Source organism: Lutra lutra, chromosome 11 (assembly GCF_902655055.1).
Source record: "Lutra lutra chromosome 11, mLutLut1.2, whole genome shotgun sequence".
Lineage (NCBI taxonomy): Eukaryota > Metazoa > Chordata > Mammalia > Carnivora > Mustelidae > Lutra > Lutra lutra.
Genome location: NC_062288.1, coordinates 79271300 through 79297184, shown reverse-complemented (window position 1 = coordinate 79297184; position 25885 = coordinate 79271300). Strand labels below are relative to the sequence as shown.

Here is a 25885-nt window from a genome sequence, read left to right as displayed (position 1 = left end):
GATGGACACGTTAACCAACTAGAGCCAATGGGACACAGAACGACCTTTGCTGGGCATTCTGTGAAGAAGGAAAAAACAAAGTTTTCCATCTCTCCTATGGGAGCAACCAAAAAAGAACCTCTCTCTTTCCTTAGAATGAGTGGTAGGAGAAGGTGAGGTCTGGGAGGGCGTGTGGCAGCCATGTTGCTAAGAAAAGAGGAGAGCCTGGGGCCACTGGGGGTGGGAAGCATCCACCCCACTGTGTGGGGCCTGAAGTAGAAGACAACACTGCAGAAGCCAGGCTGTTTCAACTAGAGCTGGAAAGACCTGAACCATGGGGAGTATAGCATGATATTTTTGATCAAGCTTCACAGGAACCAGGCACAACTCTGGACTTTCAGTTACGGACGGAGTCAGTCTATTTCCTTCAATGTTTGTCAGTCTGAGTTGCATTTTCTGTGACTTGCAACATGAAGAGACCTAAGTAACGCAGGCAAAATCATCCAGAATGGAAAGGAACACTTGGGCTCCACAACTTGTATCCCCCAGAGTTCCATGGTGCTACCTCAACCATGATGGGGAGTGGGAGGAAAATGAACCATGCCCAGGCTGTCCGTCAGTAAAACAGGGAAGACATCCAAGGATGGCTTCCGTGTTGAAGCCAGGGAGGAGAAGTAAAAGAAGAAGTGAGAGACACAGCTTGAGTCTTTGGAGTTCTGCTCAGGCATCCCAGAGAGGAGAGTCTGAGTTGGCATCACTGTCTTCTTCAGCAACAGCTCAATAGTAGTCGGGTATTTGGGAATTAGCATCTGTCTGGTTCTTCCAATTGGTTGGTAAGGTAATTACGAAAAGATGTCTAGTTAATAGAAGAAATCGGTTGTTAATGGGAACTATTCTTTATCTTAAAAAAAAGAGAGATTGCTTATTTTCAATGCAGACAAAATAGATTTGCTGTGCCAAAAAAAAAAAAAAAAAAAGACATGAGAATAAGTGTTTCTCAGTGGACGCTAGATTGGTAAACCACTCTTTTAAATAAGTACTATATTTATTCAATTATCATTTCTGAATTTCTCATTTATAAATAATTTTTTGTTATACTTTAAGGGCCACAATTAAGTGTTTTGCCTTGAATTTAATACTAAGCATGCCTGAGATGTTTTCCATGGGTTTTCTCTTTTTCACAAATTGTTGCTCTGCCTTGGTAAATAAAATGGAAAGCCAAAAGAATGAGACCTGTGGACAAGGAAACATTTCTTTATAATAAGAAAAAAAATATTCTTTCTTTGTCCTTTCTGAATTTAGAAATTTTTCCCTATATAATACTGAAATGTTTAAGAATTCATAAAAACATAAGCATCTACATTTAAACACAACCTTAAATATAGCCCTGTTATTTCTACCAGGAACCTTGTAAAATATGATGAATATACATGCGTGGATACTAAACTTAGACCATTCAACATTCACATAGAAATGCAGCATTACATACAATATAATAAATATCCAGGATATCAAATCCACAAATTGATCATTATTTTGATTTAGATTCTCTTACCAGTTAACACTTTTACTGCATAATTTATTATAATAACCTTACAAGTTAAACATAACTAATTAGAAGCAGAACTTAAGTAATCTGCTGAAATAACACAATTCTCAATATTTTGCAGCATATTTTAACCTATAACATCTAAAATTGTCATTTTGACAAGAAAAACACATCCATATAACTAACTACTCAATTAACTTCTTTTCAATGTTTAAAAAAGGTATGGAAAGAAACAGAAGCTAATTTTATTTCTGAGATAATTTTATTGCCCTTGCTCTTGGGCTTTGGCAATAAGTGTCTCAAGTCTCAATATATATCATATAACTTAAATACTGTATTTACAAAATATATAACTTTTTTAAGCAAAATACTATACAAAATACTGTTTTTACACACTTAAAGGGTGCTTCCCCTTACAATGTATGAGAGCCCTTTATGTTTTTACCTTTAATTTTCCCACCTGCTTTTATTTATTTTTTTTAAACATTTTTTTAAGATTTATTTATTTATTTATTTGACAGACAGAGGCCACAAGTAGGCAGAGAGGCAGGCAGAGAGAGAGAGGAGGAAGCAGGCTCCCTGCTGAGCAGAGAGCCCAACGTGGGGCTCCATCCCAGGACCCTGGGATCATGACCTGAGCTGAAGGCAGAGGCTTTAACCCACCGAGCCACCCAGGCGCCCCTCCCACCTGCTTTTAAAATCCCTCTCTTCCCCATTATTTCTGAGCTGGGGTTTTAATAGTAGCAACAGGTCTATCATTAAAGAATGAAACCAACAACACTATATGTTAACTAACTTGAATTTAAATTTTTTAAAAATGAAGCCAAGGATAGAAAAAGTGCTGTATATCTGACTGAAATTTTTCTAGATAAGTTCTCCTAGTTAAAAGGCACTTAAAATCCAAACCATAATTTTACTTTTTACGTTTAGATTCTTCCCTTTTGTCACTAAACATCTCTAGCAAACACTTTTTAGGCACACAGTATCACTAAGGGAAATTCGTTTTAATTGCCCTTTTTTCGAAATGCATGAAAGGGAAACTAAGCACCCAGTACTTCTGTTAACTTTCCAGCATCTGTTTCTATGCGCGAACCATATGATTTCTTCATCTAAAATGTTGAGAGAATAAATGAGATCCTGTTTACTGTTCCTTGCTGCTAGAAGAAGTGTCTTTCAAAAACGCCTAATATTCACCCACTACTGCTGAGTTCCACAGCTGAGTTCCACAATCCAGATCTTTATCCTGAATATGGACCAGGTCTTCCCGTGTGAAGGCTTCCTGTTCTTTCTTCTTCAGGAGTCGGATTATCTTCCTGGTGTGTCAATATATATTTCTAAACCAGCAAAAAATGAACCCAAACCTTGTCAACTCTGCTCCTTCCTCCCCCAAAATCCATGCGCTCTGTGTGTGATCGGCTATCTGTTGGGTAAAGGGAGCTCAGCGCCAAGCGCCAGGGTCTGGGACTTAGAGGAGGCAGGGGTCAGCTTCACCAGGCCTGCACGGTGAGAGGCTGGCCGGAGGGGCTACTTGCAAGTGTGGACGTCAGTCATGCTTTCACACCTCCTGCAGCGGACGTAGCAGCACCAAATAAACTTGCACTCGCACCTCTCCACGTGCCTGACCACGTGGGTGTTGTAGCCTCGGCCACAGCAAAGGAGGTTGCAGCCGTCCGCGCCCTCCGACGTGCGGTTGCATTCTCTGCCTTGGGTCCCGGGGATCCCTAGTTTCTTATCCTCGACACAGTAATTGGGAGACTTATTGACGTAGAGGAGATCATCCTTGCGAATGGGTATTTTCTTCTGATCTTTGTCTCTTCTGCGCATTTTCCTCTTTATTTTGTCCGAGATTTGGACACTGTTTTCGTATTTATCCTTCAACAAGTGGCCAATCTTTTCGAAAGAAGACATAGTTTTCCAGCACGTTTTCACAGCGCAGGAGCCGGAAACTCCGTGACATCGGCAATCCACGGACATCAACTTGGCGACAGCCTGAAACCAACCGTAATGGTATTAAACAGCATTCATGAAGGGTTTTCCCTCCGCGCCCGAAGCCTGACTTGACCTCATCCCTTCCCTTTCTGGGTCTGCTTAGTCCTGCCTAAAGTTGATCGCTTTGAACGCGAAGGCTCTTTACAGTTGCTTCAGGGTTCAAGTGTTCTGTCCTTCTCTTGACCCTGCCGAGCAAACACTCCCAAGTCTTGAAGTGGTGGACCAGGCTGCTACTGTTATCGGGGGGCGATCTGAGACAATAGAGGGAAACCACTTCTATTTCTATTTCTTTGTAGAATTCTGGGTGTGAGAGGATGCCCACGCGTACTTCCCTGTTCCTGACACCAATCACCTTACAACTCAGAGTGCGCGGTTCGTGGACCGGCAGCACCGACAGCCCTCGTGGGAAATGCAGACTCCCAGGCCCCACTGCGGACCCACAGCACCAGAATCTGGATTTTAATAAGATTCTCCGGTGACTCCTACGTGCATTAAGGTTGGAGAAGCACTGGGAGGGCAGGTGTCCTGGGCGCGCACGTGCACAGAAGCATCAGGGGAATTTAACGGATAAGCAGGGCTCTAATCCCTGAGATTCTGACTTAACCCGCAGAGGTGCGGTCGGGACAGCGGCGCTTCCATAAAACTGCTCAGATGATCCTAACGGGCATCCAAGCTTGAGATCTACGGAACTGAGAGCTCCGGCGTTCGATCACTGTAAAAGTCCCTTACGTTCACGTGGGCGTGGGGGTTGGGAACCGCGTTATCCTCTGGTCACAGACCACATGAGAAACCCTGACTAATCAACTTAAGTTGGTCAGAAGGAGAAGGGGCTGGAGAATGTGGTTGCTCCCAGCACATTCTTCCCCTCTTCTGGAAAATTAACTCAAAACATATGTCCTATTCCTGATGGATCGGTAGCACCATCCCCTCGTAGCAGAGGGGTAATATATGTATGTAACTTTTCAATTCAAAGTGCAGAGTTTGGTTTATTCAGACTGAGGAAATCAATGAAATTACGTATATCCATAAGAACCCACTGCCTGGCACACATTAGAATCTAAATAAATATCCCCTCTCCCGAAGAAGAAGAAGAAAGAAGAAAGAAGAAAGAAGAAAGAAGAAAGAAGAAGAAGAAGAAGAAGAAGAAGAAGAAGAAGAAGAAGAAGAAGAAGAAGAAGAAGATGATGATGATACAGGGAGAGTTGAGAGAAAAATTTGAAAAGGGGCTAACAGTGCAAAGGCAAGGTAGAGATTTCAAGAACTTTAGGGTTCTGCTGTCTTACACACCAGGCTAGTCAGCACAGCTTCCTTCAGTCCCCAGAGGATGGCAGAGCAGATTAATAAATCGCTAGGGCTAGCTCTCGTGTTGACGGTCTGTCAGCATGCTGGGTAAAATGAAAAAGTGATCTGTCCGTTCAATAACATGGAAATTATGTGTGTAATCGCACCAAAGAAAGGAAGAACTTCACCGCTTAAATTCCACTTACACTTCTTATCAAAACTATAAAATGACAAGGGTTTATGCTTGGCTATTTTATGCTAAACCCGACACCGACATGTTTGTGGAATGTTAGGTTTCCTAACAAATTAGAGTTTCTGAACTATCTAATGAGACAGAATATTTCGGACAATTTATCATAGTTGCAAACTTGAGTGAGAGCATATGGTATTGATTTGTGTGATATTTGATACTTCTTATTAGTGTTTAAAATAATAAACAGAATAATATTTAAACCCTGTCCTTTATAGAAGAGAGCACATATGCTTTTTGTGAATTCACAAAACGGAGAAGCAAGTAGCTATGTCTATTTCTTATTAACGCTGGGCAAAAGATAACTCTCAATGATAATGAGAGCAATTCATAAAGTGCGGCACACAAAAAAATAAAGTATGGCGCAAACGCTTATTTGCTTAAATTTATGGCATTCGATAGTCACAAAGACTTCAATTCTTTCAAATGGCTCCAGGCAAATAAATGTTCAAATGAATGCAATCTGTGTACTTTTGTTCAGATTTTAAAGGCTTGAAGGATATGAGAATAAGAGCTCAGTTAATGCTAGGTAATAACAAAACAAATTGTCCAAAGAAAGCCAAAAATCGAAGAATGTCTGTTTATGTATTTAAACCTGATCAGCATTCCTTCCAGTCATCACTTGGTGATTTAAAGCCGGCTCTTGCTCAGGATCTTACTGAGGGACGGACTTTTTCTTTCATTAACCAGTTCAGACATCACGTATGGTGTTGCCAATTTGCAAAGCATGGAAGACAGAGTAGATGCTCACCAAATACTTATGGAATGGTTAGTCCAGCTCACTGGAACAAGTTTTAACTCATTCTCTGTTGGTTATATGAATTGGAAGGAAGAGTTGAAAACCACCTTAGCAAAAGAGTCACTGCCAGGAGAGTCAATGGTATGGGGAGACCTTGATCCTGCTGGGTTCTCCTCCCATTCCTTAGTCCACAACTGAGTCAGTCCCCAGAGTGACATATTACTTGGTTTGAAAGATAAAAAGAGAGACTCATTTTCAAATCTAATGGTACCACCTGCAGAATGTGTATCAGAATTTTGGGAAGATTTTCCTGCCAGAGGAAAACTAGGGTCTTTTAAATATCTGGAGTTGATTGTAACTTTTCAGGGATGATATTTTGAAGTTTTATTCTATTACCTTTCAATTCCATTATCTTTTTGTCCTTAATAGTAAGTATAAAAATGGCATTTTTATCATCTACATATCTTACATTTTATCATATATATTTTATATTATATGTAGTTTACCATATATATATATATATATATATATATATATATATATATATATATAGTTTAGGATAGAAAGCCAAATAAACTTCAAGGAGAGGAAATCCAATAACTTGACATGCAATTTAAATGACTATAGACCCAAAACACTCTAAGGAAGAAACTTGGACAAATAGGGATTAAAATAAAGCAATGTAGTTACCACCAGGAGAATTTAATGAAATGCAGAGTTCTAGGGCAGATCTCTCTCTCTCTCTCTCTCTCTCTCTCTCACACACACACACACACACACACATACACACACACACACGGTAGAACTTGGCTGTTTCTCAGAGCACCTCTTCATAAATTGTTTTACTTGATTTAGTTTTGTGGGAAGAAATGCCTTGCACACAGTAGGTCATTAATGAACATGTACTTACATATTATTCCAGTTTTACCAACAATCAACAGCATGATTAAGACACTAGCCTTTTACATTAAAATGTACAGCTGGCGATATATGATCTAAAGTCTTTGTATCCAACAGGAGAATTTTAGTAGAACAGAGAAAAGTGAAAGTGGAAAATGGAGTATGTTTAAGGAACTTGCACGAACACTCCACAAAAAAGTATATATTCTGAGCTTTTCAGCTAGGATTCTTAATTAATGTCAAGTAGCCATTCTGGGCTGTAGTGATAGCAGTCCTTTCCTGCTAACAAGAAAAGTAAAAGGATAGCAACCATCTGAGTAGCATGTGGTTATGAGAAAATTCTTTTCTCTACTCTAGTCGAGTTGTTAGGGTTTATAACGATATTAACAGAGGAATGTTTTGTGAACTATTGCAAACAGATGTGCACATTTTGGTGGAATATTTTTAAACTATGAGAGAGCAATTAGGAGGGTAGCATTTAATTTACTGGGCTCTTTGCGTTAAGTTTTGGTTTGATAAACTTCTAATGAACTGAAATAGGAAAGATGTATCATTAATACTTAATGTAAAAATAGAAACTGCTTGAAAAATGGGCTGTGGAATTGCTGGCCCCACCATTTTGACTCCGAGGTAACCCAGCAGGCAATGATTGTTTTATCCAAACTTTACAGAAATGACCCAAAAAACTGCTGCAGAACATTTTGTTATGAGCAGTTCATTTAGTCAACTATCAGATGATCTGGTTAAGTTTTTAGGAAAACGGTGACATAAGGTTGGATGGTTATATGTAGAATTCCTATTCCTCTGACCCATTTTGTCTCTTTCAGTCCAAAAATATATTTGAACCTGCTGAAAGGCAAAACACTTATGTGTTGTTCAAGTACTTATAAATATTCTTGAAACAGGTCAATGAACATTTGGGGTTGGGCCCCTCCCACTTTTTTGAGTTACTCATCATAAAACAAATTATGGGGTAGGGAAACTTAAAAGTTTATGAGGTGGACAGGGGAAGAATGGAAATATTTTAAGCACACCAAAAGAAATACCCATAAATATTCCAAGTCACATTATTCCCAGAAGTTCTGCCCCTGGAAGACATCACATCATTCTGTTAGCCAATCACCATTCAGCAACATTATTCTTGGAGTCATAACTTTAGGAATGGTGTCAGAAACCAAGTGGGAATCAGAGTACTTAAGGTCAGCGGTTAGAAAATCATCTATCCTAGCTCACAGCACTACTAAGCGCCAGTACCCACATTTCTCTGAACGCTTTCCTACATTTTGAGTTTGGGATTTTGAGACTAAGAAAATCAACTCAATTGAATGCAGACCTTGAACTTTACCCAGAAGAATATGCCTATTAGATTAAAATCTTAATTGCCAATCTTAAAAATGGAGTTGGTTGTTCTTCCTTGTTAGATAATAGCCTGCAAACTTGGTTGGTTTTTGTTGTTGCTGTGGTGCTGGTGCTGGTGGTGGTGGCGGGTTTTTTTTGGGGGGGAGCCACCAGTGGAAAGAAAAATACAAAAATGTTTGAGTTGTAATACTTCCTGAAAAAAGACCAACAAAAACAGCAGTCCAGGTAATATTTTGTAATATTTTAAGATTCCATCTAGACCAATGGGGAACAAAAAGATTCAGTAGAGAGAACCCTGAAATTGACACAAACGGAATGTATATGTTTAGGCTGAATTGTTTTCTGCATAATTAAAATGGCAGAAACCCCGGTAATGTGACGAGATTGTTTTTTTTGCCAACAAACACAGTGGATTAAAATGGATGCTAAACGGTTGTATGTTTTTAATAAACTCAGAATATAAATAATAGTTTAAGATCAAATAGTTACAGAGGCAAATACTGTTACCTAATTTGAAACAACACACGAGACAGAATAAAACTAAATAGCTGCTTAATGATACTAATAAAAACACAGTTGGAATATTTCCGACCTTCTCACAAGTCTGGGGATCATCTTCATTCAAGGGAATTAATTATGACATGAATTTCCAAGTGTTGTTTTCTAGTTAAATTTTTAAAAAGCTCTACCAAATTATTTCAAGAATGGCTAAAGAAGATTTAAGATCTAAATCGATAATCAATATTCATTTTTGTTTTTAAAATATATTAATTTGAATTATTTTAGTATTTTTCTCATTTGAATTCTAAAGTTTTAAAGAACATACATTTAAAAATGTAAACATATATTTAACCCTCTTTTATAGTCCTATGTTAGAAATAATTTTAAAAATCCTTTATTGGAGAATATTTACATGGAAGCAGAACCCCATTCATTGAATTTTTTTTCATGCAAAATTTTAAGGAGAAGAGATACGTGCATAACTACAGTATTAAACAAGAGTTACTTTAGTGTGATCAGCTAACTTTTAAAGCTTCTCAACAAAAATATGAAAAGCCTACCTAGCTATTTACTGACTTTCCTACTTTCTATTTTACTATTTTATATCAATATTCAAATCAAATTGAAAATTCAGATTTGAATTTGAAGTGTTATGGTGATAATAACATTTATGGAGTTTTCTGTTTTTGTATTATAAACCAGAGCGGTTAAGCAAAGAAAGCTGGTTGAAACTTGCACCTATGCTACATGGGTTCTATTTATTCCAAAAATGTAAAACAAATGCAACATGTATTTTAAATATTCCTGACAGACACGGCAACTTGTTTTAATTTATTTCAGGAGATTGTGGAGGATTGCAATGACTACTTTTGGACTTTTACAGGTTATTGGATATTACAATAATATAGGACATGTGCTGATATTCCCTGTCTTGAAAAGATTATTACAACATAGAAAATGTATATTCGTAAGAAAGTTTGGACTGTTTTAGGAAAATCGCTATGAATTGCCAAGTAATTCAGCTATGTTGTAAAGCTCAAACTTTATGGTGTCAATAGTCATTTAAATAAATATGTAAAAGGTAAATTAAGTTACAAATTGATTCCATTTTGAGAAAACTTAATATGAAAAACCAAAATTCACAAAAAAAAAAGGTTAATTAGGTGGTGGTTCTTCAAATTTGCCTACCCTTCAGTCTTATATATATTTAAGTATTCATACATATAATATATCTTAGATTCTTATCTGCACTTATCATTTTTACAATGGATCTATATCACTTTATAATCAAATAACAAATTATCTTTTTAAAAACTTTGTTTTACCAAAATGTTAGTTAAGAGTTATATATTCCCGGATGTATTCAAGAATGCTTGCTAGAGAATGTAAGGACATAATGATAACATGTTTGGGAGTCATTGCTCACTAAAAATAGATTTTAAAAAATCAAAATGCAAATTTGAGATGGAATTTGATTCAGTCCCATTAGAAAGACAGATTCTATAGACGTTAGTCTGGCTCTCTCACAAATGGAACAAAATGACCCCAAAGGCACGTCTACGCCTATTATTTTATAATTAGTGTTCTGGGTGTACAAAGTACAAAATCACCAATACATTCTATAATCAGATTCAACTCCTATCAGATGGAGAACTGAAACTAGATCAATGTAGAAGTTATCCATATATAATAAACACACATACATACCATACATATGTATGACATATATATTTCTCAGACTACAAGTGTATGTTTTTCAAGTCATTTGGACAGATGCATTCCGAAGTGTAATCCTAGTGTTATTTACTTAAAGGCACTAGATTTCATTCCATTTTCTGATACGTACCTGCCTTCCAGCTTCGTTGTTGTGCAGGTTCATTGCTAAAAGTACTTTGCTTTCTTTTCCTGTAGTGTTTCTGATGGGGAAATCTAGGAACTTTCTGCTGAACCACATGCCATACTGGACATCGTCGGAGCAGCCCCCCCAGTGCCAACCTTCGCTCGCTGAACCGCCATTCTGTAAGGTGGTATCACAGGAGCACTCCGTCATGTTGCCTGCACTGCAAGACCTGGTCACAGAATGCACCAGGCCTGCTGCCATCACAGCATAAATAAATGCTGTTTCCTTGGTACCTAGAACAAAACATAAATTGCTGAATGAAAGAGCCAAACCTCTGTCTGTTTATGTTCACAACAAAGCTTCCTGTTCATCCTCTTAGCAGGGAAGCTGTTTTTCAATTGCTTTCAATGGATGTTTTAATGAGGACATATTTAGGAAGGACGATTTCATAGTGTTTCAGTCTTTCAAAAAAGCAACATTAATTTTCAGTATTTCACTTGGGGGGGGTTTATATATTGTGTATCGTAAATTGTCCTCACACCTTAGAATCATCTGTTTATTTTTAAAATTAAAAAATATGCCAACACCTAGCTCAGTGCTTAATAGACAATAAAAGTTCAATAAATATGTGTTGAATTTAAAAATCTCTGCATGGATACCGCAAATGGTAATACAATGCCCAAAAGAGTCCAGATTACTTTTTAAAAAAATTATCATTTTGAATGTGTTCTCATGAAATACACGCTGAAAAATTTGGTGTGATTTTTGTTTGTATGTTGTATGCTGGTATGCAAATTAGGATTAAGCAAAGGCCAAAGCAATCAGTAGATGTTACAGTTAACTTTCATATCAAAAACCGTTCTTTTTTTTTTAAGGAAGATATTATAAATAACAATCACAAATATTAATATTAAACAGTTAAATATCTTATATATTACTAGCTCATCCTTTTACAGGCTGAAAGGCAATGAAAGGATTGAAATGTCACCAGAAAAATAAAAAATAATTATTATAGAAAATCATTGAATATTTAGCATACCTACAATAACGATTGAGCTAAACTCTTTGCAAATTAAGGTCCTATCAAAACATTAGCAAAATGGACTAGAAGAGACTCAGCAGGTGACCTTTTTTCTTTTGAGATGTTAAGATTAGAGTAGAGTTGCATGCCCGTTGTCCAATAAACCTTTTCAACAGCTGATGTCTCTGCATTTCAGCAACTGAAACTTTTTTCTTCTTTTTCTCCTCCTCCTCTCCCTCCTGTTCTCCCTCCTTTTCCTTCTCCTTTTCCTCCTCCTTCTCTCTCTTCCTTCTTCCTCCTCCTTTCCCCCCCCTTCTTCCTTCTTCACTTCTTTTTTCTTCCGCGGGGGTCAGGGCTCCTTCGGAAGGGCGTGCCGCCCAAAACGCAGCGGGGCAAGCGCAATGCTTTGGCGGCGATGTGTGCAGGGAACGTGTGGAGAAGGGTCCAAGGAGGAGGGAGAACGGAAACGAATGTGAAAAACAACAACGAATCTTTCGGTTCCTAGGTTCTAAAACTCTCTGAATCTGCTGAGATTCCTAGAACAATCCTGGTTCCCTGTGCCTTTATCCCTACCGAGTAACCAGGCACGTGGAAGTGGAACTTTTACTGCAGCTCCCCGCGCCGCGGGTGTGCTCCGAGGAGGGAAGATAGAGAAGGAAAAGAGAACAGAGGGGAGAGCCAAAGTAGTCGCGCTCGGGTGAGCGCACGTGGAGTTGCCCAGGACACTCCCTTTAGAAACCAGCATTATTCTGTCTACCCCGCGCTCCGAGGTGCCAACAAACGCGAGGCTTCGCTGCAATTAGCCCCTTGTCCAGGGCTCGGTGCGCAGCGGCGCTGGTTAAATCAAAGCAGATGCGGCGGCAGCATTCCCTGCAGCAGACATCATGTTTCTCCAGCTGGTCACCCACGTAGGGGGGCGCTACGGGGTCCGAGGGGTCTGCCGGGTGGAGTGTCAGTTTTTCTGTAACTCCTGCCCGGCGCGGCGGGAAGGAGGAAGAGCTACAGCTCCTAGCGCCCGGCTCCGGACCCGGGGGGTCACCCCCCTCCAGGACCGCACCTGCACCCGGGCCTGGCTTCCGTCACCCCCCAGTTCTCGTCCACTAAAGGGCCTCTTTTGGGATTTAGAGAGCGACGGACCACGCAAGCGCTACTCTGTTTACTGTACTTGAAGGAGTCGTCGCCCTCCATCCCGCGCCATCCCGGAGGGTCCCGGGACTTACCGCTGCTCAGCTCGTAGCCAAAAAGGGGGCTGGTGCCCGGCGGGGCGGCGGCGGTGACCAGGCAGTTCCACCTCTCGTGTCTGAACTGGCTCCTGCACTCCTGAATGCCCAGCCGCGCGCCCTCTCCGATGCTGGGCAGCAGGTACGGTTTCTTCTTGCACAGCTCCTTCTGGCGGCTGTTCAGCGGCAAGTTGGCGCAGCCCAGCTTCTCCGGAACCCCGAAGGAGGCGATGCCCAACCACCTGTAAGACACCGCCGTCCCTAGCGTGAGCCGCTCCCCAGCTCTCCTTTCCAATCCCAGATTTTTTTCCGAAAACTGGGTCATCCGCTCTAGGAACCCCCCATCTTGCTCCCCCTCTTCAACTGAAAGTTCCCTGAAGCTGGGCACCCCTTTTGCCACAACCCGCGTGCGCCCCTACTGCCCCCATACTCACATCCAATTTCCTTGGGCTCCACAGGGGAACAGCGCGAGCAGGGCTGCCCACAGCGCGCACAGGCGCGACAGTCCCAGGAGCGCCGCTCTGTCCATGGCCCCCGCATGGAGTCCCCCAGCCCTAGCCACTCCTCTGCTCTCGCTCCCCAGGGGCCCGCCGAGCCAGAGGTCAGTTCCCCAGCACCGAGTTGTCCCTCGCCCTCTTTCCCCCTGCAGACAACATAAAAAGAAGGCCAGCGGTGATAAGGGCTCTCCGCAGCCTTCCCCTGGCTTGCAGGGAGCAGTGAGAGGAGGTGGAGAAAGGAGCCTGGGGCCCTCCTCCTGCGACGAGCTGGAGGTGTGCAGGAGGTGCGGGAGCGTCCCTCGCCGGAATAGGTGAGAAACTTCTGTTGATGTAGCTCTGTCTCCATCGCCCCCGGCCTCTCCTCCCATCTCCTCCCCCTGGCCGCGCCTGGAGCCTGATTGGCCCAGCCTCGGCCCCGCATCTCATCATCCCCGGACCTCAGGCTCCCATTGGCTGCGAGCGGGCTCCGCGGGAGGCGCTCGGGCCCGCTGCTCCCGGACGGCGGGTCCAGACCCGGGTGTGTTCTCGACCTTTCCTCCTGTCACGGTCTTCCGCGAGCGGGGCCCTGCGGGAGGGGTATGGATTCAACCAGAAGACTGCTAGGGCCGCTTCTGTCTTAGCAACCCTGGGGGAAGGCGTGGGTCGAATGGGAGATGTTTGAGTACCACCCACCCTGCTCGCATTTGGATTAATTACCCTCTGGGTGGAGTGGCTGGAAAATCTCACTGCCCCCGTTCCTTTCCTCTCCTTCACCTCGCCGGAGAGGAATCGTTTTGAGTCAGATACCAAACAAGTTGACCTTTCCACACTCTGCTTGAGGTCTCAATGTGTCAGGAGACTTTAGACGGGGGAAATGCTGTCGAGCTTGAGGTTGTCGTCGTTTAAATAGTTATTTTTAGCAAAAGAGAAGGTTCTGGCCTAGTGTCTAATCTACCATATTTAAATTGTGTTATGGGATTTCGTTTTCCCGGTTTGTCTTATTTTCGGCAGTCTTCTTTGAGAGCACTGTCAGAAGATGGAGGGCAGAGAAGGAATGCGTGAGAGAGCTTCTCGGAGAGCTTTTGAAGAGATGAGGCTTGAGTCCTTACCCTCATCTCGAGTCCATATTATGGCTCACGTGGAGACCTTGGACAGGGCTACACACTGAAGGCACGTTTTAGAAACTTACTTATTAAATGCCTACATGTGCCCAGTGCTGGGGGGAATTTATAAAGACCATATCCCTTCCCTTAAGTTCACAAGCCAGCCACAGAGACAAGTCTAAAACAAAAGAATTTGAGATTTCAGTGAAGGAGAGGATAGAATCCAGTGAGGTACTCTTTGGAGCCAAAGAGAGTTCAGAAGCCAGAGAATGTCTGGTGGCTGGCGGTTTAGGAAGGTTAGCTAACCAGTGTTTTTCAGGATAGAAGATCTCTGCGAGAACTGTGAAGGCAAGTCGGGTATGCTTAGCTGTGGTATCCAGAAGCCTTGCTCTCCTTGTCGGTGACACAAAACTTTTCTGAGAGTGGTCACCTGCTCCCTAGAGGACTTCTGAAATGGCAGTAAATTCTCAGTTTAGACATACCAGCTTAGTGGGTGCCATAATCCAAACTTATTCAAATAAAAGATTGGCTTTGCTTGCATTATCCTCAAATAAAGAATTTTATTTGCTGCATATCTCCTATATAAGCCCAAAGCAGTAAAAGCTCACTGAAATTCCTATCCCATCCCATTCATTCCTTTATCCAACAAACATTTGTTGAGTGAACACCATGTACCAGGTCCTAAAGCCACATTGTAATTTTTAGAGAGTCAAGTTGATGATAGGGTGTAGTTACTGATCCAGAAATATTTTGGCTAATGGCTAGTGGCCTCGCTCAAAATCAGAACTTTCATCCAAGCTCACTTTATTCTGTGAGCCTCTCCAGGGTGGGGGGATCATGGAGCACTCTGTGCTGTATCCCCGCCATTGGGCCCAGTGCATGAAAACTTGGTTTTGAACACAATTTATTGAGTGGATTAATGTGACGAGGAACGCCCTGGGCACATAGCTAAGTGGGCTAAACAATGAAACTAGAGAAGTGACTTCCTCTTTGGGGAGATGGGGGAGGGGAGACCATTAATACTTAGGGATTATTCTGTCCATACTTCTAAAGCAAAGGATACTTATTTCCAGGCGTGGGTAGAGTTGAAGAAATACCCTTTTCATTCAATGAACAGACATTTGGGGGCTTTTTTTTTTTTTTTCCTGCCAGGCATTGTGAACTCATGCACTGAAACCCTCACAAGTGCCTCCAACATTCAATCTCCTTCTTTCTCTCTCCACATAAAATTTCAACCCTACCCCGCCCCACTGGTACTCATTTTATAGATTAAAAACAATGAATTTGGAAAGGTTAAACACTTTCTCAAGGTCACTCAGCTAAGAAGTAGTAGAATCAAAATTCACTCTTATTTTAGAGGCCTTGTTCTTTCCACCGCCATAGACTGCTGCCTCATCTGATTCACAACTTTTTTTTTTTTTTTCCTGATTAAATCCCACATCACTAGGCGTCCGGATCTAAATTTCTCTTTTGTGCCCCATGGTTCTTTACATCACAGTTCACAGATATCTCCATCAAAAGAGAGGTTCTGGGGGCGCCGGGGTGGCTCAGTGGGTTAAAGCCTCTGCCTTCCGCTGCTCGGGTCATGATCCCAGGGTCCTGGGATCGAGCCCCGCTTAGGGAATCTCTGCTTGGCAGGGAGCCTGCTTCCTTGTCTCTGTCTGCCACTCTGTCTACTTGTGATCTCTCTCTGTCAAATTAATAAATAAAATCTTAAAAAAAAAAAAAGAGAGAGAGAGAGAGATTGTGTTCTCTGAAGATAAACCCCAGAGTGGGTCTCCATTACGTGGGTCTCACTGAGACAGATGTCAGTCCACACAGACTTCTGCCCTTTGCCCTCTCTTCGCTCTCTGGTTTCTGTGGGGCCAGTAGGAGCCGTGTAGACAGCAATGGATGAATTGGGTGGTTGAGGTGCCCACCTGTCAGCCAGTTACAATCTTAGGCAATTAATGTCATCATTGACCCTCAGTTTTCTCACCGTTAAGAGGACAACAAACTCTCTTTCAGATCTCAATCTCCTACTAGGTTCCAGTAGGGCTGGAGGGAGGGAGGTGGTGTGTGTGTGGTTCAGTGTGGTGTGTTTGTGTTGTGTGGGTATGTGGTAATGGGGGGAGGTGACTGCATTTGCTGATGGATTTGCACTCCCAGAAGGAAGAAACCTTAGTCATTGACAAGGCATGTCCACCTGAGTGATGGCCCAGTTTCCAGGATGACAAGCTAGAGTTTTTTAGCCCCCAGTTTTTGGCTTCAGTTCAAATTTTGTTTCTGAATTTCAGTGAAAATGAATTCTTTTAATTGCAGAAATCTTTTTAAACAGTTGAACTTTACGTTATAATCTTGTCAGGTCATATGAAATTTTATTTTAAGGATAAAGGAAGTTACAGATATTTTAGTTATTCTGAAACAAGAAGGTGAAGGGTCTTTCATAATCTAATTTATATCTCTAATATAAAGTGTTTCATTTCTACTATCATGAGTGAGGTTTATACTATTCAGAGAGAAATAGAAACATATGCATAACTGCACATTTCAAATTTTTAATTTTTTAAGTAGCAGGCAGGAGCCTTCTTTCCTATTTATTATTTTCAGTTTCATAATTTGGAGGGAGGACAAAATATTAACCAGCCAATAGAATATGACCTGATGGTTTACTGTGTTCTGCACCTTTCCAAGCTTCAGGTACCCATATCTATAAAACATTGCAAAGATCATACCATTCATCCTTCAAAATACCAACTGATACTATGTCATCTCATGATCTGATCCCAGCTACCTAAAATTTGATCAATGCTAAGAAAAGCACCGTGGGACTCCAAGTTTGCACAGGTCACCGGAGCATCTGCAGCTTCTGGAGTCCACAAGGCGATTGTGTACTTGAACCTGTTTTCCTAGCAGGATAAGGAGTTTTGAGCTGTATTCCAGAAAAAGATATTTAGGAGGAGAAAGCCAGAACTCAAGCACATTCATTCATCCCAAAGAGCTCTCTTAAGGGACTGAATCTGTCGTGACCGGAGTCATCTTTGACGAGCTGGGCCCACTGATAAGTCGTTGGCTGGTAATAAATCCTACTGCCCACTCAGTGCAGTCTTAGATTATTAGTTGTAGAACCCAGAGGAGCCTGTTCCTTCTGGTAGTTTTCTCTCCGTCCCTGGGAAACTCAGCAAAAAGTCTGTCTGCACAGATATGCCTTGGACTCTGCCTCTGGCAATCCATCAGAGAACGAGACTTCTAAGGGCCCCGTTGTAAGAATTTCTGCTGCAGATCACAGAGACTTATGTACTGGAAACTGATACCAGAAGCACCCCAGCTGGTCTTAACTCCCACGATAGAACAGAAGACCAGAGGTGACTTTTTACATAACTGGGTCCCCATCCATTCTATTTTAAATTTCACCTGGAGGCTATCAGTGTGTGGAACAGAGCACAGGCTTGTGACTGTGGCTGTCAGGCGGGGGCAGAGAATGGCATTCTGGATGTCCTGTTGTCCTTTGGTGGCCTGAAAAGCCAATAACAGTGACGGACTTGGAGCCGCAGAGCTGACACCAGGGGCAGAATCAGTAGGAAGAGCGGGAGTTGAAAAAGGATGTTGTCTTCTGTTTAAATCTCCGCAAGAATGAAAGCCAACATTTTTTGTCTACTTGTCCTAAGAATTGAGGCTGAAGAAGAGAAGTGGCCTATCTCTAGTGGTATTTGTGTGATTTACGCTGTCTCATTGGAATGAGGGAATAAAACACCATCCCTGATGAACGAGAGAGCGGTCACTATTGCGCGAGGGCACAGGGAAGCAAAACACACAAAACTGAAAGACCCGGAGAATATCGATTCTCTCAACTTCTCTTTTCAAAAAAAAAAAATTTTTTTTTTGAATTTTGTAAAACAAAGCAACTTGAGTGAGTTATTATTGATTTTAATAAGGTGTCAGGAAAACTACTTCAAAAATCCGGAATTTATGTTTTTTAGATTACTATTGATAGAGCGATCCCTGGGCTGTCTATAATGGAAAAAACAAATCGTCTCTTCTTTTCCTTTTTAGTGAAATTGAGCAACCTTGACTTTTAAGGGAGAAAACTTTGGAGGGAAGAGTCTTTTAGAAAGATTTGCCTGTGTCTATCTTATTCTTACTGCTGGGTCAAATGATTAAACTTGATCTGACGTAATAAATATTCCGGCCGGTAAAAGACGAGTTAAAAATCAGCCTGTGCCAAAGTTGCTTTTGTATTCAAGGTTGCTGCTCACATTCCACCACTGGCTACCGGCCTCCTTGTGGGTGGGTCACGTGTTCGAGTGGCGGTTAAGTCTGGCCAAGCAACTAACAGCGTTTGGGGTTCACTCGGGTCTCTGTCCTCGCACAGAGGTGTATCACATTTAAACCTGACCTTAGGCTTTTCACTCTCATGACTGAAATCCTTCACGATTTCCTAGTTACTCTCACTTAAGTTTCAAATCCTTTGGTTTGAGTTCTAAATCCTTCACTCAGGACTTGACCAGAGCAGTCGTTTCTGATTAAATTCACTTGATTTCGGCACATTCAGTCTTCGTAGGCAGCCCAACTTCTTCCTCCCCTTTCCCATAAGCGGGGCCTGCGTATTCCTACTTCAGTTTTCTGAGAAGCACTGCCTCCATGCCTAGAATTTTCTTCTCTTCCGTTTTTCACTTCCCTAAACCCACCTACCCCTTCTTCAGGAAGCCTTCCACAGTGGACAGTATTGATGCCCATCTCTGCCTGGTTCCTACATCATCTGAGGAACCTACCAGGAAATTTGTCACATAACTTACTTTTGCTCTCAGATATTTTTATGTGCTTTAATTGTAAGTCACCAGATAGACTGTAAATGTCTTCAAATCCAAGTGTATGAGTAATTTTGTTGTGGCCTCCCCCCACCCCGCCCCACCCTTGCTCACAAGGCTGAGTGTGTACTGGGCATTCAATAATGGTTGTGTGCTTGCTGTTTTAACAGACAAGGAATTTCTCATAACAGTGGAATCAATAAAGCATTAAGTTGAGAGCTGTCAGCATTGACATAATCTACTAATTCACCACTTTTCAATTGGAGATTTGCCAACACTAGTACCTAGCACCTTGCGTTCTCCTGTGCCATGTGATTCGCACCAGTTCTGAGGGGACCACCAGATGGTTCTGTCTAGAGCACTCACAGCTTCAGTCTCTGCTAGCGTTAAAATCAGTAAATAAACGGATACTCTTAAATCTTTCTGACACATCTGTAAGTGTGCCATGTGCTCCTTCCAGGTAAGTTTGTGGAGCTGGGCTAATAACTCAGACTCTTCCTGGAGTTCCCTCCGGAGAATACTCGTATTTGAGTACGTAAGTGCTCCAAGCCGAGGAGATTTACGAGGGCTTAGAGACATAGACACAAACTGCACACTAGGTGTGAGGTGTGCTACAACCGCAGCCTCTCACTTCTGTTAATGATTACGAAGGGAGGCATCACTACAAAAACAGCCGACTGGAGGCTCTCAAGTTCGCAATCTGATGAAGTCTTATGGTGCCAGACCAATTTTGGGGGCTGTCACATGGCTTAGGGAAGCAGCTTCCAGAATGGGCTGAAAACCACAATATTGATATACTGGGCCACATGCCAGAACAGAGCCTGAGTCCAGCCGACGGGGTAAAAGATTCCAGTTGCTACTTTAGCACCAGCGTATTGTCTGCAGTCCCTGGGGCACACTCATGAAAGCAGGACCAGACAAATACAGTGGAGCCACTTTTTAATGCTGTTTTGGGGAGAGAACTAATATTTGCCTTATAGGGTAACTGAGTTATGGCAGGTTTCGGCTGGAAGGAGTTTTCCTTCAGGAACTGATTTGGCCCTCAGCGTATCTTAATCTTATAGGAATTGTTGGCAGTCTAGGGTGGGGTTCAGTCCTGGAATCTTACCCTTCCTACTCTGCTCCCCTCCCTGCCCCAGGGGTTCTGATGAATAAAGCATGCACAGAGAGAACTGAACCAGTTTGGGCAAAGGATCGGCTTTATGAAGCGTAAGGCTTCCTACTGAGCTAGATATGCAAAGTGAAGCTTCCTCTTCCTTCCTCCTGAATGGAAGACAGCAAGCTTGACAAAGTGAGGCCGATCCAATATTGCCACCCAGTCGCAGGCTGAGAAGCTGGACCTGAGAGAGGAGGCTTGGATGAGGCCACCGGAAGTTAGAAGGGAGTTCATGCTGCTTGAAGACGTCCAGCTCTAGGAAGAGGGGAGGGAGGTGGGGCTATCCTGCTTTTGGAGAACCCGCCGGTGATGGGCACCCATGGATGGGCCGCTCTTTCTCCACAGGGGAGGAGTAACCAATGATGTGGGGAATCGAGTACAGATTTCCTCATCATAGAGCCAAGAAATGAGAACACAGAAATGTTGAGGGGGGTCCTTGCTTCCTTGGGCTAAGAGAGCAAGTTCATCGATCTGCCATCTATTGTAAAATGTAGTGTCACAAGCCCTCAAAACAGATGTGCCAGCCAGTTAAGAACCTCCATGGAAGCTCTAGGCAGGATACATACGACACAAATGCTCTCTCTGGACTGTCTATGCTGAGGCAAAGCAAGTCAGGCAGTGACACAGCAGTGTAGGGAGGGTTCTGTAGAGAGCCATCAGGGCTCAGCGGGACGCTCTCCACTTCTGCCCATGGAAGCCATGGTAAGACAAGATTCGTGTCTCCTTATCAATCACTCTTGACTCTACTCATTAACCCAGAGGAGCAGAGGGATGATTTCACCCCCCAAAAATCAGTATCCCCAAACAATGTCTTCTTCCACTTTTTATACCTTTTTATACCTATACATTATTTGTCTTATTTTTCTGCTTGTGGTTTCCCTTGGTAACATTAAAATAAATGCATGTTCTCTCACACATTGTCATCTCAAGGCAAGTGGCCCAGAAGCAGGTTGGGTGTCCTGGAGTAATCAATATGAGGTTAGAAAGGTGGACGAGGCTGAATCACAAAATAATCCACAGGTGGCTTCAAACTTGTAGGCTAAATTTGAGAAATAAATTGTAATATTGATGTATAGAGATATGGGTAAAAGTGCTGAAAAAATATTTTATATATTTAATATGCCCAATTATTTGTTGATACATTGCCTACATTTTCAGACCAGACAAACATGTTATAGCTGCTTGTGATTGCTTATAAAGAAATAGGCTGTAATTTTTCAAGATAACATAATTCATTTGATAACACCTGTGATGGAGGGTTATTTTTGTTAATTGCTTGCTTTAAGGTGCATCTTGACTTGGAATTCAAAAATGAACAAAAGAAAGGAGTTGAAAGTCATAAATATATTTCACAGTTGGGGAAATCAGAAGAACCACTTAAAAAGATTAAGCTCATGCAGCATTTATCTTTCTGGCTTAGTTCTGTGTAATAGCCCTTGCAAGTCTTGAGATCCTTCTGTGCCCCCTTTCCTAATATTTAAATGTCCAGCTCAGTAATCTAATCAAAGGGGTACAACAGTGAATCAATGGAAATTTGCAAAACAACTTAAATAAAATGGCCCTCCAACTAAAATTCTCACAAAACCATAGGCTTTTGAAAAATCATATATATGAATTAAACAATTGTGTAAGTCTTGTAATGAAAAACAGCACTTTCCCACTCGCACACTGGCCATTTACCCCGCCCCAGAAGTAATAACTTTCAGCTGAATTCTTTTGGTATTCTGTACCAATTTGCTAAATATCATACTTACACCGCTACTTCTGAATTTTTAAAATTTTAGGCATCATTTGCCCCTTTCCGCTGTGGAAGTTGTCCCTTTCCGCTGTTCACCCCTCTCCCCCTCCCCTTGTACATGGTGTACTCTGGTATCCTTTATGCTCCCAGTATGGAAGTCTCGAAACTGTGGTTAGATCAGCTGTCAGTTTTTATTTTGTTCTGACACATCATAATTATTCATGCTAAGCTATGTAATATACCGTGATTCTTCTCCTTTTCCTCATTTGCATTTCCCCCCTGTTTGTCTGGTTGCTGTGTGTTTATCACAAGTCCAGCTTCAATCCTTATCAGTTCCTGAATCTCCCCATGGGCACTAGAAGTTCTATTAATATCATCTTTTGACCCAGTGTCCCCCAGTGTGCCCTGACCTATTCCAATCTGGGATGGGGAGCTCCTCATCTGTTGCCCATGTCATCTAGGATCTGGTTCACCATCAGACCAGCGGTCACATTTTTCTTGCATCTGTAGAAGAAACACAAAGTCTACTCTGTTGCCATTTCCAGCTTCTGGCGGCTGCCTGCCTTCCTCCGCTCTCCTTGTCATTCTGACCTCTGCTTTTATTGTCATATCTCCTTAGGTGATCGTGACCCTTCTGCTTCCTTCTTAGGAGGGTCCAAGTGATTGTATTGGGACCCCTTGGATAATCCAGGAAAATCTTCCCATCTCAAGATCCTTCACTTAATCATACCTGCAACACCTCTTTCGCTCTGAAAGGTAACAGATTCGTAGGTTCTGAGGACTAGGACCTTGTGGTAGGTTGAGTGATGGCCCTCCCAAAAGATATGTCCACGTCCTAATACCTAGAACCTGTGCATGTGATCTTATTTGGATTTTTCCAAATTATATATCTTTACAAATGTCATTAAATGAAGACTCTTAAATATCACCCTAGATTATCTGAGTGGGCCCTAAACCCAATGACAAGAGTCCTTGTGAGAGACAGAAGAGGAGAAGACAGATAAGAAGAAGGCCATGTGAAGGTGGAGGCAGAGAGCGGAGCAAGGCCCCAAGGAATGCTGGGAGTTGTCAGAAGCTGGAAAAGGCAGGGAAATATTCTTCACTAGAGCCTTTCCAAGTGCAGCCCTGTGACGCCTTCCAGATTTCCGGCCTCCAGAACTGTTAGAGAATATAATTCTGTTGTTGTAAATTGCCTTGTCTGTGATACTTTGGTATGACCACCCTAGAAAACCAGTACAGATGTGCACATATGGGGGGGATTTATTCTGTTTCACATAGTATATGAATGATATTTGTGGCAATTTTCTTCCCCCCACTTCTTTCAATCTGCTTTATTCTGTTTGCCTGGTCTCTATTTGTCCTTCTAGAAGTTGCCTCAGATATCTGGCATTCCTTGGTGGTTGCTCATGATTATGCATGAAGTACTTAAAAGCCAGTTAGAAGCTCTGAGTATATGGGTAGGACTTCCTGATTTGAGTTTTACTTTAGGGGAACTTCAAGAGGGTCATCTTATTGGTGGATCTTTAATAAAGGTATATTTATGTCTTATCTCTTAGGCTGGTCATATTCCCCAGAGAAGAATATTCCTATTCTCCTATTTCGACAATACTGGGGAATGTTCTTCAGTCTAGTGGCGGGGGTGAGGATGAGGGGGGCTTGAGAGGTTGTAGCACTTGCTGTCTAAGTTGAATTTTTGTTTTTATTTTTATTTTATTTTTGTTTTTATTTTATTTTATTTTTGTTTTTGTTTTAGTATAGACAGCCTTGTACCGAAAATCCAACGTAGGCCTCACCGAAATAGCTTCTTTACTTCAAGAGTTAAGTTTTTTCACTGGAACACTTGAATCAGAATAAAGGACAATTTTTATTATTGGGAAATGTGAGAATCACAATTAGCAAGTGAGTTACAGTGGCTAGTTTTATTCCGAAAACAAGAAAACTCATGATTCCGAAGACTGAGCTAAAAATAGGATTAGTCCTTTTCAAACAGCAGTTTCAAAAGTAGCACTAATCAGATTAGTCAGTACAAAATCAGACATTTTCCTATTGTGACTACAATTATCCTCTCTCTGATTAAGAGCATTTTTGTATTCCATCAGCAATGTAGTAATTTAATGGCCGTGAAAACAAACACCCAGCTGGATAATTGAAAATTTTGGTTTTCAGCTGGAGACGATGACCTTCCGTTGTTTGTTTGTGGCGTGTCCTCTAAGATGTCCGTACTGACTCTGCAGTTAAACTGTAGCCTGTGCTAGCTGACGGATAATCATGACACCATCTGACATTCGCCACCATTTCTTAAGGTTTCTGAACCTCCTCTTTTCTACCCTCCTTCTTTGATTCCTCTGGCTCTCATTTCTTCGCTTTCTTTATCTTCTCTTGTCACTTCCTTTTTTTTTTTTTTTTTTTTCCCCTTGTTTCCTTCTTCTTTTCTTCCTGTAACCTGATGGATAAAACTGGCTGGCTTGCCTTTCCAACTGGCATTCTAGATCAAAAACAAAGCACACAAATAAACAGCTGTTGTTTCTGAAATCATAAGAATGGGTGGTGTAAGTGTTTGAATCCCATTCCCTAAGGAGACATATGCCAGGGGTTGACTTTGAGGACTGCAGGGAAACCAACGCTACAAGGTAGAACACCGTCTGCTTAGGTAAGAGTTAGGCTGTTTATGTGCATGAAAGGAACAGAAGCATAGAAGTTTGTATCGTTTGCCTGCAAACCACTAACCTACCTGACCTCTCTGGAGGCCAGAGACCATTGGCATATCTAGACAACATTTCAAAATGCTGTAAAATTGTTTAAAATGTAGAATTTCACTACAAAGTTTTTAAACCTTCCTCATTTTTCAGGGACCATTCACATTTTAGAAGCTTGATGAACGTACGTTCTCATGTAAATGACCTGTAATAGTTTGTGTGGAGGCTCCAGAGGGAAAGGATCAGTTACACACTTGATTGAATAACTCCTTCTATTTCTGAAAAATGCACTGCACGGAGCCCTGAGAATGAGCAAGACGGTGAGGATGCCCAACACCCCAACACCACCACGCTAATCCTGGCAATCCTTGAGACGGCTGGCATAGCTGCCAGGTTGCACTTGTATTCAAATCCTCTGAACGATAAAGGACAGATAGCAGATACTCTGTTTCCATCGAGAGTTAAGCAGATGACTGATTGTTTTGACTTTAAGGATGCTTGACATCCTTGGCAACCCTCAAAGAAGCCTGCTTTTACACGCAGTGCAGTAACCTACAATCTTTTGTTGCTCTGGGCAGTAGTGGAACCAGCAAATGGATAGAGAGGGAAAAACAAATGATGTTTATTAGGTCTTTTAATGGAGCTGAATGGGTAAAATGCAAAACCATGGGTAATGGGAATGACCCATCAGGTCACTGCTCCAGGTGAATAATTCAGATTCCTCTAGCAATTCCAAGCAAGTACTATATTCCAAGGCCACAGCCTGACTGTGATTTTCAAGTTCACCCTCTAGAGGTGAGCATGGTGCTAGGTCATAATGACCATTTGGCAACCAATGTCCCTCTGCTTCTCAGGTTCCCCTTTCTCCATGAGGAATCTTTGCAACAGGGTTCCTTCAGAATTGTACAGCATCTTCGTATTTACTCAGTGCATTGAATTTGCTAGCTGCTTGGAGAAAACTGTGATTAAATTCACTCATACTGCAAATGTCTAATAGCCCCAACCTTCCAAGGATATTAGCATGTTAAAAGACCGTGGAGGTTAACGTTAAGTGATTTCACTAATTGAAAGGATTTCAAACAGAAGAATCTAGTAAAATAAAGAATTGTGGACACGGTGGGGAGCCATCTGGTAAGAAAGTAAGGAAGCTTTCTTTTGCTCTTTATTCCAGTCCTAACTTAGTGCTTAAAGAAAGAGTATCTTTCTCATGGCTTACACGTCCCAGAGTCATATTTAAAATGCATATATTATACCACTTGCAAAATTAAGTTGCTGATGAACATATCTGCTATCTTGTTTTA

General features: G+C 41.9%; 1 protein-coding gene across 1 annotated transcript; it reads right to left on the bottom strand.

The window, feature by feature from the left end:
* Positions 1-1889: 1889 nt before the first annotated feature.
* WNT16 (Wnt family member 16) lies at positions 1890-13285 on the bottom strand. Its single transcript, XM_047694087.1, has 5 exons — positions 13063-13285; positions 12629-12870; positions 10394-10680; positions 2217-3517; positions 1890-1988 (listed from the first exon to the last, which is right to left on the bottom strand). Exons 1-4 carry the CDS (start codon positions 13155-13157, stop codon positions 3053-3055), a joined length of 1089 nt encoding a protein of 362 aa, XP_047550043.1. The 5' UTR covers positions 13158-13285; the 3' UTR covers positions 1890-1988; positions 2217-3052.
* Between the last annotated feature and the right edge of the window lie 12600 nt (positions 13286-25885).